We start from the raw sequence: 16044 nt of genomic DNA on the forward strand, positions 1-16044 counted from the left end.
GGTCTCCTTAGTTCTGAATTGGAGTCATTAAAATTTGGAACAGTTCATGCTTCTCACACAGCCTGCCTAATAACTGTGCAGTCAGTAGTGTGGCTTGCAGAAGTGTTAAAGAATGAAGTGTTGGTTGGGCCAACACTTCAGAATTAGTCCGCACCGAAGTAAAGTTTGCAACAGTTAATAAGAGCTGTGGTTGTGTTGCTTCCAGATAATATACAAACCACAGTAAAACCTTCACAGACATAGCATTTCTGGCAGTAAAATCTATGAACTATATTGGGAGGGGGAACATTACTTTTGATTTGCAGGGCAATGTTATGAAATAGTATATGGTATATTGTTATGTGACAATTTAGGAAATGATGCTTAGATTGGGAACTAATTACATTCCATGATTTCAGAAGTGTAGGGACCTGACAGCATAGCTAAAATTTTACTAGGTGTTCCACTCTATATCATGTCCTACAGAACTACGTTCATTATGCCACCACATATCTACATACATTTAACTTCATGATAACATTTATAGAACATAATTATGTCATTGGGCCCACAACATTACATAATTGTCATCACCACCCATTGCTGACTGTCATCCTACATTTTGAATATTTCTCTTAAAATATCGTTTTTAACGTTTGATGTAGCAAGTTTTGTAATTTGTATGTAGATATACTTCGTGTCTACGTTTTAATGTTGTGTATATGTACTAGCGGAAAAGGCTAATACGCGCTTGTTTTAAAAGACTCTGACTGAAAAGTGGGGTACCAGCTGCCTCGTTCTATCTTCATCAGTACCTTTAAAAATTTCCCAAAAATTTTGGAATGCAAAAGCATATCACATTCTCTTTTTACATACAACTCGCGTCTCACTCCCAGAAGCTTCCGTGATTGTAACTTGCTCACATCTGTTAGCCCATCGTTGTAAGTTGTTCATACTCATCCATTCCCCCTTGCCCAATCTCTCTCACTCATTCAGCCCAATTGTCAATATCTCTTCGTTCCTCTTTGTCACTGTCTCCTGGCTCACAGCCCAGTCTCTTTCATTCTGTCGTACTACTGCTGTCTCCTCATGTTGTCACTGTCTCCCTCTTGCACTCTGTTACCACTATTACCTCATTCATTCATTCATTCCTTTCCACTGCTGCTGTCTCTTCTCACTGTCACTCATACGTCCTCATTGTCACTGACTCTCTCATTGTTGTTGGCTCTCGCCCACTTCCACTTCCTCCTTTTCTTTATCCCTCTATGACTGGCACTATTCCCTTCACTCTTTTCCTAGTACTGTTCTGTCACTGTCAACCTCATTTTGCTGCTACTGTGCCCCTCTCTTTCTGTCCCATTGCCATTGTCTTCTTCACTCTTTATATGCTATGACCATTGTGTACTATTTTCTAGTATTTATTACTTTTCCATCTCAGTCCCACTGCCAATGTCTCATTCTCTCTCTGCATAAAAAAGCATGATTATGTTCATATTCCAGTATTTTTGAGAAAGTTTTTAAACGTGGTGAGGAGGGTAGAATTAGGCATCCAATATCCCCACTTTCCACTCTTTTAGAAAGGATCATATTCACCTTTTTTGTCCTCTGATAGGAGCTTTTTTCCAATGGAATATATCATTAAAAAATTCAAACATTTTCTGTGTAAAGCCATCTAGGAATGTGTAGTTTTTTGGGTTTTCTCCGGAACTGCCCATGAACAAAACTGCTTTTCCACCCCTTAAGGCACATGATAGACCACATATAATGTGAAAAGAACCAACTGATTTGTTCCATTTGTCTAAGCTGAAGGAACTTTGTAATATTCTACTTTACCCCCGTACTGTAGAATAGTTACAGAAAAGTGATACCGCTCAGGGGGATCACAATTGTTCGGTGAGTTCATGCTTGGCTACCACGGGCCCCCAGCCCTTGCAGCACCTCTTCCCTTCCTGTGCTGCATGTCTATCCTCCTCCTATTCTTTTTTCTATCCCTTGGGGAACACGACTTCGATAGTTTATGGAATGCATTCCAGAGTTTCGATAGCCCGGCTGTGGAACTGTTCCTCATTTATTTTTACTTTCTTTCTTCATTCTCCATCTCAGCCCCTTCCTCTGCTGTAGTGTGGGAGTTTTTTCTCTGTTTCTTCGTCCTCCTCCTGTGCGCTCCTGAAAGCTGGCCAGTGCATTTGACACGTAACAGGTGACTGGGTAACAGATTGTTTTCAACCCCGGGTTGACCGATAGGGTTCACATGTATTCCCTGGTACAGGCCAGGCCCAGGGAGGGATGATTGCCTGATCTGTTACCTTTCCAATTACCAATTAGTCCCTCTGTCAGGAGTTTGGGAGATGCGATTTGAGGTGTGAGCAATCACCCGAGGTGGGTGAACCCCTCTCTGGGATGCACCCAGTTGAAAGGAGTGTGCAATCGTAGATGCTGACAATCAAGGGAGATTTTTTTGCAATGAGGCAATCATCTAAGTCTACATCTACTAAACATAAATGGAAAGAAGCTAAAGATTCAAAGGACTGTCCCAGCTGCATGTCGCTTCCTCCTGGTATCACATACTGTAGGAGGTCAGTCGTTTGCTACAGTTAATCCATTTATTATTCAGAAAAGTACTGATGCAGTTGCCGGCCCTGTGAAATCCTGCTCTTGCTTACATAACGGGACTTTGCTTTTGGAGATCAATTGTGAGTTTCAAGCTTACAACTTCACTCCTCCACAGCTATCCCATCTGTGACAAAGCCCATCATACACTGAATAATTCTCTTGGTGTTATTTACACTCGGCTGCATGATAGTCTTAGCGAGGGAGAAATCCGGACTGATCTCTCTGATCATGGCGTTACTGCAGTCCATCAGGTAATGAAAATATGGATGCACATTTCTAGTGCCTACACACACTCTCTGTCTCACATTTTATCGAGTAGCGCTTCCATCCAAGATTAAGGCAGGCATCCTCTAAAAATACGGCCAAATCTGGTACTTGTGGTGGAGATGCTCATGAGAGCGATTGCCCACCTCCTTCTCCCCACTGTATCAATTGTAATCCCGTGAATGTCCTGTTGCTTGCAAGTTGTTGGCTAGTTGAAAGCCCTGCATCTTACCATCCGGCATTTACAGTACCATTCTTGCTATGCCTCACTCCATGGAGGACATGGCCACACAGAGATGTGACCTTAAATTCATTACTGCAGTTGTGAAAGTGATCAGAATGATGGTAGCATCCCTCTCTCTTTCTCTTACAGCTGTTCAATAAGTCACAAAATCTTGGCCTCCGGCAGCGAAATCGCCTGCTACACAACCAGCAGGTTGAAAAGAACAAAAGGGAGACTTCTGTGAAGACCTTTTTATGTCCTTGCAGCCAACAAACATCTGAGTCTTCATCTGCCAATCAAAAACAATCTAAGAAATCGAACATATTCAAAGGGCCTTCTCCTTCCCCGACTCGGAGATCCTCTTCAACACTGTCACTCGGCCAATCACCTTTTCACTGGTGCACACTGCCAACAGTTTTCCTGCCGTGGAATCTGCACACTAGCCCAGGAAGAATGCTGATCTTCTGTAGATTTCATGGAACGAGACCCTCCAGCCTCTGCGTCCTGCAGCAGTGAGTCTTCGAAGGCTGAGACTTGGTAGCTGGCAAGGTTATTACCCTTCATTTGTTCCCTCCTCCACATTTCCCGTTATGACACTTCTCCAGTGGAAAGTTTGCAGCATTAGATCTAACAAGGAAGAATTACAGCTGCTCTTTGAAACGCAGCATCCAATCGTTTTGTGTCTTCAAGAAACAAAATTGCATCCTCACTTTTCCTTGCGGTCCGCTTTGGCCTTCCTGCCGAGGACAATATTCCATCTCATGGGGGAGTCATGCTGCTCATCCGGGATGATGTTTATAGCCATTTTTTCCTTCCTCATTTCACGTTTTCTCTTTGTAACGTCTTCATCCCTATGTCATTTGCTGTCAGCAGGGCTGACTTACTCCAGGTTATTGGTTAGTTCCCACACCTTTTTAGCTGCTAAGCAACTTTTATGCCCACCATCCCCTCTAGGGCTCTTTGAGAACCTGTCGAAGAGATTCCCTCTTCGCTGACCTTCGCAGTCAACTTGACGTCAACTGGAGCACACACATTCTTTTCAGACTCCACACACACCTATTCCCATTTGGTCTTCTCTTTCTGTACTGCCAATCTCGCCCATCATCTCGAATGGTCCATTGTCTCTGTCACGTACTCTAGTGACCATTTCCCATGTGCCATCCACTTGCTGACTACTACTACACCTGTGTATAAACCCAATTGCTGGCTTTCTAAGGCCGACTGGAGACTTGACTCCTGCCTAACGACCTTTGATGAACAACATTTCCCCAGTTGTGATGACCAGGTAGAGTACTTCATGAATGTTATCCTTACCACTGCAGAACATTCCATACCTCACACGTCACCCTTACCACGCCTTGTCCTGGTCCCCTGGTGGACTAAGCTGCCGCAGTGCGATTTGCATGCAGATACGTCCTTTCTGCGTTTTTAACCATCATCCTAAAATGGCAAACTTCATTTTTTATAAACAGTTGTGTGCTCAATGTTGTCGCATTCTTTGGGATAGCAAAAAAGCTAGTTTGATTTCATTCACTAGTTCTTTTACCAGTTTCACTCCCTCTTCCGTCATGTTGGACAATGTCTGTTGACTCTCTGGGACCAAGGTCCATTCCCCAGTTTCCAGCCTGACCATAGCAGATGATGTCATTGTGGACCCTATTGCTATTTCCAACACCTATTGCTATCCCCAACACCTTGAGCCACTATTTTTTGCCGATTTTGAGCTCAACCTGTTTCCCTCAGAGGCTTGGGCGATGTCCTTGTCTTCTGAGAATCGTGACTGCTACAATGCCGCCTTTGCTATGAGTAAGCTACACCATGTTCTCACTACATCCCGATCTTTCACCCCAAGACTGGACAATGTCCACATTCAGATGTTGCAGCATCTTTCTCTTCTGGGCACACACTTTCTTTTTCGTATGTACAATCGCATTTGGCACATATCTCAGACCTTGGTGTGAAAGCACTGTCAGACCCATACATAAGCCTGGTGAGGACAAACACCTTCCCTCTAGCTACTGCCCTATTTTTTTCACCAGCTGTGTTTGCAAGGGGATGGAACATACAATTCATGGCCGGCTGGTATGGTGGCTCGAGTCTTGCAATCTGCTAACCACTGCGCAAAGTGGACTTCGAGAGTGCCGTGCTGCAATGGACCATTTCATCACTTTGTCAACCGGAGTTGTGAACAGTTTTCTGTGGAAATATCAGACTGTGGCCTTGTTTTTTGATTTGGAGAAAGCCTATGACACCTGCTGGAGAACTGGCACCCTCTGTACTGTGTACATGTGGGGCTTCCAAGGCTGCCAATCCCGTTTCCTGAAGGAATTTTTAAAAGACAGAGTTTTCGAGGCATGCAGGGGTTCGGCCTTGTAGGACACTTTTATCCAGGAGAACGGGGTGCCTCAGAGCTCCATCCTGAGCATCATCCTCTTTGCTGTAGCCATTAACGGGTGGCATGTGGAGCATTGACAATGGTTTATGCTTTTCCACTGACAAAACCGTTTGTGTGAGTTTCTGGCAGCACAATGGGTTTTGCTCCACTGTCTACATTGTGGGCCTGCTGCTGTTCTATTTGCTGAAACTACAAAACTCCTGGGGCTCGTGCTTGATAAGAAACTTTCAAGGTCCTCCCATGTGTCTTATCTGGTTGCATGCTGTGTCTGGTCCCTTTGTGTCCTAAGTGGCACTTCCTGGAGAACGGAACAGATCACCCTCCTCTGTTTGTACCGATCCCGTGTCTGTTTGAAACTAGACTATGGGTGTTTCAGTTATTCCTGTGCATGTCTGTCCATATTGCACTGTCTTTAACAAAATCCACCATCGTGGAATATGTTTGGCCACTGGCGCCTTTTACACTAGCCTGGTTGAGAGTCTCTATGCAGAAGCTACCTAACTACCAGTCTCATACTGGTGTGATTTCCTCCTCAGAAGATATGCATGCTGTTTGTCTTCCATGCCTCGCCACCTGTCCTATGCCCTCCTTTTCGATGACTCCCTTGACCGCCAAAAGGGGCCAAGTTCATCTTCTCTGTTACCTCCCGGAGTTCGTTTTTGGGAACTGCTCCTTACCTTCACACTTCCTGCCACGTTTCCAATGGGTATGAACTCTACATGCGTTGGCCTGTGTTCTCTTGGACTTCATGTGTTTCCTAAGGACTGTACTCCGGATTTCACCTATTGCTGTAAGTTTCTTGACTTTTGGATGCACCTTAGCTGTAGCACCTTCATGTACCTTGATGGCTCTAAGACTGTCTGTGGTGTTGGGTGTGCATTCATCATTGACACCGACCATTTTTGTTATTTGCTTTCAGAACAATGCTAGATTTTTTTACAGGGGAGCTCTACATCCTCTTATCAGACCACCCAGTGCATCTGGCGACGTGTTTCGTATGCTCTGATTCTCTCGGTGTCCTTCAGTCTCTCTGTGTGCTATAAACAGTCCATCCCTTAAAAAAAGTGCTAATGGTCCAAGACAGCTTGCACTTACTCACTGTTGAGGGTGCCACTGTGATGTTCATGTGGGTTTCTGGTCACATTTGTCTGGCCAGAAATGAGGTGCTGACACTGTTGCCAAGGCTGCAGTCCTCATACCTCAGCCTGCTATCTCTTCCATTCCTTCAGATGATCTCCATGCTGCCATCTGTTGGCAGATGGTGTCACTTTGGAATCACCACTGGTCTTCTCTTCATGGGAACAAGTTCCAGGGATTTAAACTTTTCCCGGTGGCTTGGCTGACCACCTCTCGGCCCTCACGTCACAAGGAGATAATTTTAGCTAGGTGGTGTATTGGGTTCTGTCTTTTTAGGCATCACCACTTGTTATGTGGTGATCCCCAGCTCACTTTCCTTCTGCTGATTGAGCGTAATGTGTAGTTGCTTTTAACTTCTTTTACTTATTAGTGTTCTAATGTTATGACATGGAGCTTATGACTGCATTTGTTTTTGTTCCCAATAACAAAAGGGGCAGGATGATCCTACTGTTAGGTATACAAATAGTCCTTGGCCAAAGGGCGATACAAAATGCTTGACACTACCTTTCTGTCACCAATAGAACCTCAGGTATGAGCCCCGAAAAAATCCTGTTTTTATGTGCGACATTTTGGAACATATTAGGCAGTGCGTGCTGTCACACACTTACCGATGTACAATATGTTCAGCTCTTATAACAACTTTTGGACTTAGGCCAAGTTGTTGACATAAACATGAAAACTTTCAAATGTATTTGTGACCTAGATAACCAGATAGGATGAACTTCAACAGAAGAAAATGAAACAACCTATAAATCTGGATTTTTCCATGAAAAAATATGGCCCATCAATGTGTTTATGAAGTGTAAAACTTGTGTACATGCTTAAAAAGTAATTTCCCGAGATTTACATTTGCCTGCAATTTTCACCATTTTTTAAAGTCCTCTGAAAAGTGTAAGTTTTTGTGCTATTTGTAAGGGACACTGCAAACATGACAATTAAAGTCTGTATTTGGCATCAAAGTATTTGTTTTTAATTTTAAATGCAAATCAATTTATTAAATGGTACAGAAAAACTTTACAAGGGCCTGTCTGCACCTTTATCTTCTAGTTTCTGTTGGTGGCACCTGTTACAAGTGATCATGGGAAGTTAAGATAGTGGGACACCAGATCTGCATGGCCAATGGCACGAAGAAAAGTCTGTCAACACAGCTGACACTTCACATTCACATTCAATTCTGTAGTCACATTCCTTGGCATCACCAACTCTCAACCAAACTGTCACCTCCTAACCTTACCTAAACTTGAGGCTACACTACACACCAGTCAGCCACCACAACCAAGATTTCATATTACATGTGACTGACTAGCCAGTCGGCAACTGAACTATCTCTGTCAAACTTAATCTAGACCTCAGGCTATGCTAGAGATCAGTCCGTCACTTCAACTGAGAGTCTGTATTCCAGACGAACTTATTACCGCATTTACTCGAATCTAAGCCGCACTCGAATCTAAGCCGCACCTGAAAAATAAGACTCGAAATCAAGGAAAAATAAATTTCCCGAATCTAAGCCGCACCTGATATTTGAGACTCGAAATTCAAGGGGAGAGAAAAGTTTTAGGCCGCACCTCCAAATCGAAACAAAGTGGGTCCATTGTAATATGAGGCACAATTTAGGTCGAATGAATGACGATACAGCTACAGTAGTTTGGTTAGAGTCGTAAGCTTAGCAGTTAAGCTTTACCAGGTAGCCATTGCTATGTGTCAGGCGCATCCGTATTTATACGGGTACTCTTCCTTTTTCACGTGCTTCGTCTGATTTGAATTGATTGCTTATTTTTCTTTGATCTGATAAGTGCCGTTCTCTCTGTATTAGGTGTTGACGTCACTCTAAGCTGAAGATGCATTACTGTACTGTCTCATGCATTGTTTGTCGCATTCTGATAATGAGTGTTTATGGCCTGTCGCCGCTCGCGGCATGTCTTGCTTTTGTGCGTGCTACCGCCGCGTACAATTAAAAAAATGGAATCGTCTCATTAGCAAAACAATGGCAAGAGACTGCTATTTGTTGTTACTTAACACTGCTGCTTTCTTTAATAATGGTCAACAAGAACCAAATAATAGACTGTGTATGATAGATGATGTTCAGAACGAAAGTTTAGCGAAAATTTTTCTCCGTTTGAAAATCTTTGCAGACGCCTCCTTAGTACATTACATTCTGCACAGAAACTAGAGTCATCTTAAATTTAAAAATCTAGTCAATTGCTGTGCTTCATTTCTGACTGTATCACTATTACGCATAAGAATAATACGAATATAAACATGACGTGATATGTATATTCTTCCGCGTTTGCTGTTGTCTCTCTCTAGTTTCATAGTTTATTAGGCAGGCAGAATTTATACGAGATAGCAGCAAACACGAAAGAATAATGGCAAAATGTTTATATTCGTATTATTCTTATGGTGAAGAGAATACTGCATGTGATTCACAATTAATAAAAGCTCCTATTAGCAACCATCTCTTCTCACAGGTAGGAAAAAATTCAGAACGTAGGGTTGGCCATATTGACAAACATCCCTAACAGTCTTGCCAGTCGGATTTTCGTAGTTCATTGAAACGCTGCAACATTTGAAGATGAACAATACGGAATTTGTATTTACTTCGATGGATAATGTATGGAAATGCAGTGGTCGAAACTCGGGGCGGAGGAAAAAAATGCTCGTATTCCACCTTTTTTTTATTTATTTACTGACGCAGAGGTTTTTTCGCCAGTATTTATCTTTGTGCTTGCAAAGCATGCCTGTGTAGCGGAACATATATTCGACGGCAGAAGTTAGTTTTGGCGGCACCTACCAACATTTTTCAGAACTTCCGCTTACTTTGCACTCAATTCTAAGCCGCAGGCGGTTTTTTGGATTACAAAACCCGGAAAAAAAGTGCGGCTTAGATTTGAGTAAATACAGTAGCCATTTCAACGCTAAAATGACAAATGTACTATGTATGTATTAATGACAGAAATGTCAGTGTGTGGTAAAAGCAAAATATGGAAGAGGGGCATACCATGCAATGTGAATAATTTCTATTTTCTGGCTAAAATTGTTATTTGATAAACGGTTGATCATTCACAGCCTAATACTATCCTTCCATTAGCTGCCTCCAACTTTCAACTCATGATTGCAAATTCCTGTCCAGTCATCCAGATTTAAGTTTTCCATGATTTCCCTAAATTTCTCAAGGTAAATGATGGGATGGTTCTTTTGACAAGGCACAGACAACTTTCTTCCCCTATCCCGGCACCTACTCCATCACTAATTGCCTTTTTGTCTGTGGGACATTAAATTTTAATCTTTCTTCCTTATAACTTGCAATGGAGATGTGTGGAAAGTCCATAGTAATGTTTACCTAAGGATACACATTATTACTTCTGACTGGTTCTTAACAGAATTTATAAAATGATGTTACTTGAAGCAAAATTACAGCTGAGATCAAGCAAACCTTTTTTTTTTTTTTTTTTTTTTTACTAGTCCTCATAGTTATGCACGTTTAACAGTAAAATTTTGTTTCAGTTTGAAACATGATAGACAGTGACTGATACATAAGATAAACTGAACATGACATTTCTTTGATCACAAACTGGCTTTCAGCTTCTTATGCCATCATTGGGTGATAATTAAGTGTCACAACCTCAGATAAAATGGCCTGCAAACCCAGAAATTGTTATGTTTGATAAAAATTGGAAAATAAAGTTTTCAAATAGTGGGAAGTGCTGGATGGAATAACAACAGTATGGAAATGATAGATTGCTACTCACCACATAGAGCAGACATTAAGTTGCATACTTGCACAATGAAAAAGACTGCTAATATATTAAGGTTTCACACAAAATCTTTTTTCTGAACAAGAAAACACACACACTTTCACACAATCACAACTCTCACACAGCTGGTGCAACACTCGTGCACATGCAACAGTTCGCTGATCAAATCATGAAGTTACAAAAGTAACAATTACTACTTTAGTACTCAAATCCCTAAATAGAGGCATTAAATGTGCTACATTTTGCACAGACAGATCTACATAAAGTAAACCTTGAGCTCACATTGTTAGTAAAAAGTCTTTACTAGCCCATGATTTCAAAAGTGCTGCTGCTTGTGAAGTACTTTCTTCGTTTGACTTTATACATTGAGGAAGTTTAAGAAGAAACTCATTTCCAACAGTGCCATCACTACAAAAAGCAAACAATTCAAAAACGTTAGTTTTAGTAAGCAGAAGTGATTGAAGTGGTAAAGTTAAACTCTTTATTGACAATCCAACTTCAGCTTTTAGTGAACATATAAAAACCACATTCGAATCACATAGAAGCGTTATTCATGTTATTATTGTGTAAGTTGCAAATAGTGTTAGCTATGGTAATGACATTAAATTGTCACCTGAAGATGGACTAAGAAGCCAAAAGCAGTTCATGATCAAATAAATAAGATTTTACACAACATCAGGAAAGTGTCCCTATTTAACAGTATGTACTAAACGTTTCATTGCAAAAAAGAAAGTCGATGTTTGAAGTTTCTGTTTCAAATGATTTACTGAAGACAGGTAAACATTCTTCACACCACTGACTAAACATGATGTCAAAGCCCTAGACACATAGCTAGAAGCTACCCTTTCGATGTTTTAAATTGTGAACACAGTTATCCGAGCATAACGTAAAATTGGCAGTTAATTTAGGAAACTGCTTTGTTATCCATATCAAATGTGTGAGAAAATGGTTTCTCAGTAAAATATTTTATGTCATAATTTTTTATGACTAGTTTCTGAGGGAAACATTTTGTCATTGCTAAATCATATACATACAGTGCTGGAACCCAAACTTTCAGTGTCTTAAACTGCCACCACCATCATAGGCAGATGACTACGTGCCAAGATGAGTGAACGTTGTGTGTATGTAAATAGATCGAGGAGAGCTTCTGGAATATTGCGGAGGTTAGCTTTTTAAAATTAGAAGTATATGGACACTAGTGGTGGAAAGACAGTTCCATTCCCACCATTGGAGTGATCGAACAGGTACAGTGGTGATGTGGATCCTGGCAGTATTGCGGTCAAACTCCTTCTCCATTACAGTAACTGTTCCCACACTGTGCCCAGTACGTAACCACAGTTACGTGCACACGCACATGCCAATGCGTCGGGCATCAGATGATGGTACATCCCAGTCTGACATTGCGATCCTCACTAAAGAAACAGTACGACAGTGTTCTTGCTGTGGAAGGCAATCACTGGAAACGATAACAAAAATGAACAGAGATCGTGACACACTCCATTAATGTAATGGCGTGTAAATGAAAAAAAAAGTGTTTGCCAATAGATTGAAGAATTTTCTTTGCTTCATTTCTGTTAGCCACAGTATGAAGCTCTGTGGACAGTTAGCTCCTTGTTGATGCTGTTCTGCCATTCATATATCTCATTGTATGCGAGATTGAATCGAATGTAAACTGGAATTACTTTTATACATTTATTTAGCTTCAGAAAAATTCACACACACGAACCTATTTTGCTATATGCTCTCAGATCAACAGTTTCTTGATCCCATTTTCGTAAAGTGAATGTGCCTATGACAGCAGCCAGTTGTGCATTAATATTTCTACTGTGCCATTGGTTTCTCTCTCTCTCTCTCTCTCTCTCTCTCTCTCTCTCTCTCTCCCCCCCCCCTTTTCCCTCCTCCCCCAACCTCCTTGAAAACAAAAGTTGGCAATAGTATGCAGCATTCACAGTGTGATGTTCATGGAGAAACTTGATGAGAAGAACTCTTTTAAAATACAAAAGACTGTCGCAGGAACCTCATTCAGCCGTGCTGGTCCTCAGCTGATGTTGGTGAGGTGCATTCTCAACGTTTTCACATCCACATAATAACTGTTTGTGCCCTGTGTACTCTTGAATCTTTCTTGTGGTGTTGTCGCTGAACTGTGCCACAAGTATTGTCAAAATTATCTCTTGTAAAAAACCTGATTACAATGCGTCGGGCATCAGATGATGGTACATCCCAGTCTGACATTGCGATCCTCACTAAAGAAACAGTACGACAGTGTTCTTGCTGTGGAAGGCAATCACTGGAAACGATAACAAAAATGAACAGAGATCGTGACACACTCCATTAATGTAATGGCGTGTAAATGAAAAATTCTGCTTTATACTTGATTCACCCTCATAGTTAATGAATGTCTGGTGGGTGGCCCTTTTGTTAACAAAATGGTGATCGGCTTTAATACCTTATTTTTACGAAGGTCATTTGTGTATAAGTACATTGCATTCTCAATTTACTGAAGAAAATATTGCATTTACCATGTGGAGTAATAATATGTATTTATGCAACAGGCTGATTTGGCTGCTCTCTTTACACCTCGACAACCACCGATGTCACTTGCTGAGGCTCAACAACTTATGGAAGAGTGGAATGAAGATTTGGACGCAATGGAGGCTTTTGTTTTAGAAGGAAAGAAGTTTGTTCGACTGCCAGAGGAAGAACTAGGTAAGTACCCTTGAATAGCTTTTAAGGGACAGTATGCTAAGATCTTTTGTAATTTTCACATGTAGTTACTAGACCAATAAATAATAGTTAATAATAACTATTATTATTGTAAATTGCTTACATTGCAGAGTAAATAGTATTGTGAGTGTAAACATCATAGACTTACGTTTAATAGGGTGTGCTGTGTAGCTAGAAAAAAGTTTATGTTTGACGACTCAGACGTGCAAAGTAGTGACACAAAGTGCAGTAGTAGCCTGGAAATTGTCTTCTCCGAGAGCAGTAAGTAAACCGAACTGTGAATGAATACAAGGAAAACACAGGTTAATACTGGTACAGCTTCACAAAAAAAGGCAACTAAGAAATTACACTGAGCAATGTGGTGCCCAAAGATCCTCAAAAAATCCAAAAATTACAATAATATATTACCAGAAAGATTAATAGACAGTCACACAAAACACAAAATTTAATCTCTGCTGAGTTAACACAAAGGCAATGTGAGTAGTGATAACTTTGTGTCAGGAAATCCAAATTCACAGATTTTATTTACCATTATGTTTTCAGAGAAAATAATTGATGATGACAAACTTTATCATGAAGCATATTAGGATAAAAGCAAACAGAAGTGTTCGTGCTAGAAGGCAGGCCCTGTTTTATCATATTAATGGAAACATAAACATGGAGCTTAAGACACAGAATAAAGACTGAAGGTCAGAGCAATGAAAATATGACAGTTGATGTTACAATGAGTTCACCATGTTCTTGTGGTCTTCAGTTTGAAGACTGTTTTGACGCAGCTTTCCACACTAGTCTGTCCTGTGCTGTCAGTCTCTTCTTTTATGTGTAATTACTGCAACCCACAGCCATTTGAAGCTGCTGGCTGTCTATCCTTGGTCTCCCTCTACAATTTTGACACCCCCTTCCCCCCTCCTCCCTCCACCCTTACCCTCTGCCACTGCCACATTTATGATTCCTTGCTGCCTCATGATGTTTCCTAACAATTCATTCCATCTTTTAGTAAAGTTGAGCCACAAATATCTCTCTTTCCCCAATTCAATTAATATTTCTTCATTATTTATTTGATCTACCCATGAAATTTTCAGCATTCTTCTGTAGCACCTCATCTGAGAAGCTTCTATTCTTTTCTTGTGCTGTGCCCATGTTTCACTTTTGTAGCACACTCCACTCCATATAAATACCTTCTCAAAAGATGTCCTAATGCTTGCATTTATATTAGATGCCAAAAAATTTCTCTTTATCTTGGAAACATAATTGAACTAAGTGGAAAAACTGGAGGATACTGTGCGTACAGAAAATATAACAACAGTATACCAGAGTCAGCGCTTCCTTTTGCTTTTCTTCATCTGTGCACTATTTATCATCTTATGAGGTCCCACACAGATTTAACAGGGCTGGCACCAAAATGTGATGCACGGCTTAGTAAATTGCATGTCATTTTACACATTAGCAAGTGATTCTGTTTTTAAAAATACTTTGTAATAGTTGCAAATGTCTGCCCCCAGTAGCTGAGTGGTCAGCGTGACAGAATGTCAATCCTAAGGGCCCGGGTTTGATCCCTGGCTGGGTTGGAGATTTTCCCCGCGCAGGGACTGCGTGTTGTGTTGTCCTAATCATCATCATTTCATCCCCATTGACGCGCAAGTCACCGAAGTGGCATCAAATAGAAAGACATGCACCTGGCGAATGGTCTACCCGACAGGAGGCCCTAGTCACACTACATTTACATTTTTAATAGCTGCAACAGTCCCAGTCTGCCTCCCTTCATCTCTATCTCGCCTCACTTGGTCTCCATCTCTAACCCCCCCCATCTCCAGCATTACCATTAGTGACTGAAATCAACATTCTTTCCATTTCAGTTTTGTTGGAATGAACAAGTTATTCCCAAATTTGGTTGCATGCACAACATTTTGTCTACTCCACAAAGTCAGTTTTGTACAGTAGTATATCCATTAATTTTTATTAAACATAAATCATTGCTATAACTCTAGTGGGTAGTGGAATGTGAATGCTCTGAAGCAATAGTCCCATGTGAATGAACTTGTCTTGAACAGTCATTTTAAGCCTTTGCATAACTTTCTCTAACTACAATGCTGTCATATATAGAAACAATCTTAAGAATGTTTCACATCGTTTTGGGAGATAGTGATCGCACTTCTTCCCACTGTTATCAAAATTTCCTAAGACCACCAATGCACATTTCCAAAAGGACACAGATCTGGTGACTGGCTTGTCATTGTAGTAGATGATCAACCTGTAGAGGACATTGGATGATGCAAAAAACATTGGCATTGTCTTGCTTAATGATAATACGTACATATTGTTCAGTGTTCCTTCAAAGAATACTAAAAACACTGAATCAGTGCAGTCATTGCTGCAAACTATGAGGCAGTAGTGTCCAGCCCAATTTGGCAGTGTGTTTCCAGGTTCTGAGACTTGGATGTGGTTGCATACATTGTCGTGTTGCACTAACATTTCTTTTGGATTCTCGTCTAATTGAATTCACTGGAAACGATTCTTGAATCTGGCAACACATCCATGAGAATTACACCTTCACTTTTTCCAAAAGACTGTCATCATGACTTTGCCAACAGAGGGAGCTGCTTTGAACTGCCCACTTTTTAATGATGACATATGAGTGATTATGGAGCACAGTTCTGCACTTTCTGGTGCTTTAACTCTCTTTACCCATCACCAAACAATATTCCTATCAGCTGTGTCATTACCGTACAGTGCACATTAGCTTTGATGGGTGTTCACCATGATTTCTTTTCCCGCATCAAAGAATTCAATTAAAGCATGTTGCTTGTAATGATTGCCTTGTGTAGACGCTGTTTTGACGGTTCATTACTACTCTGCCATCTGTTGGAATTAATCAAAACTTTGAACATGTGCAGGAGAAACACATTATGCATTGAAGAATCTTTATAATTTGTGTTTCATTCACAAATGGCTGC

At 40.9% G+C, this 16044-nt stretch overlaps 1 protein-coding gene across 1 annotated transcript in view; it reads left to right on the forward strand.

The window, feature by feature from the left end:
- Positions 1-16044, forward strand: part of LOC126164465 (protein flightless-1) — a 167036-nt gene that overhangs the window by 130709 nt on the left and 20283 nt on the right. Inside the window, exon 17 of the mRNA XM_049920242.1 lies at positions 12919-13072. Coding sequence (XP_049776199.1) covers positions 12919-13072 — 154 coding nt within the window. The remainder of the gene's footprint in view (positions 1-12918; positions 13073-16044) is intronic.

The sequence above is a fragment of the Schistocerca cancellata genome, chromosome 1, assembly GCF_023864275.1.
Source record: "Schistocerca cancellata isolate TAMUIC-IGC-003103 chromosome 1, iqSchCanc2.1, whole genome shotgun sequence".
NCBI lineage: Eukaryota > Metazoa > Arthropoda > Insecta > Orthoptera > Acrididae > Schistocerca > Schistocerca cancellata.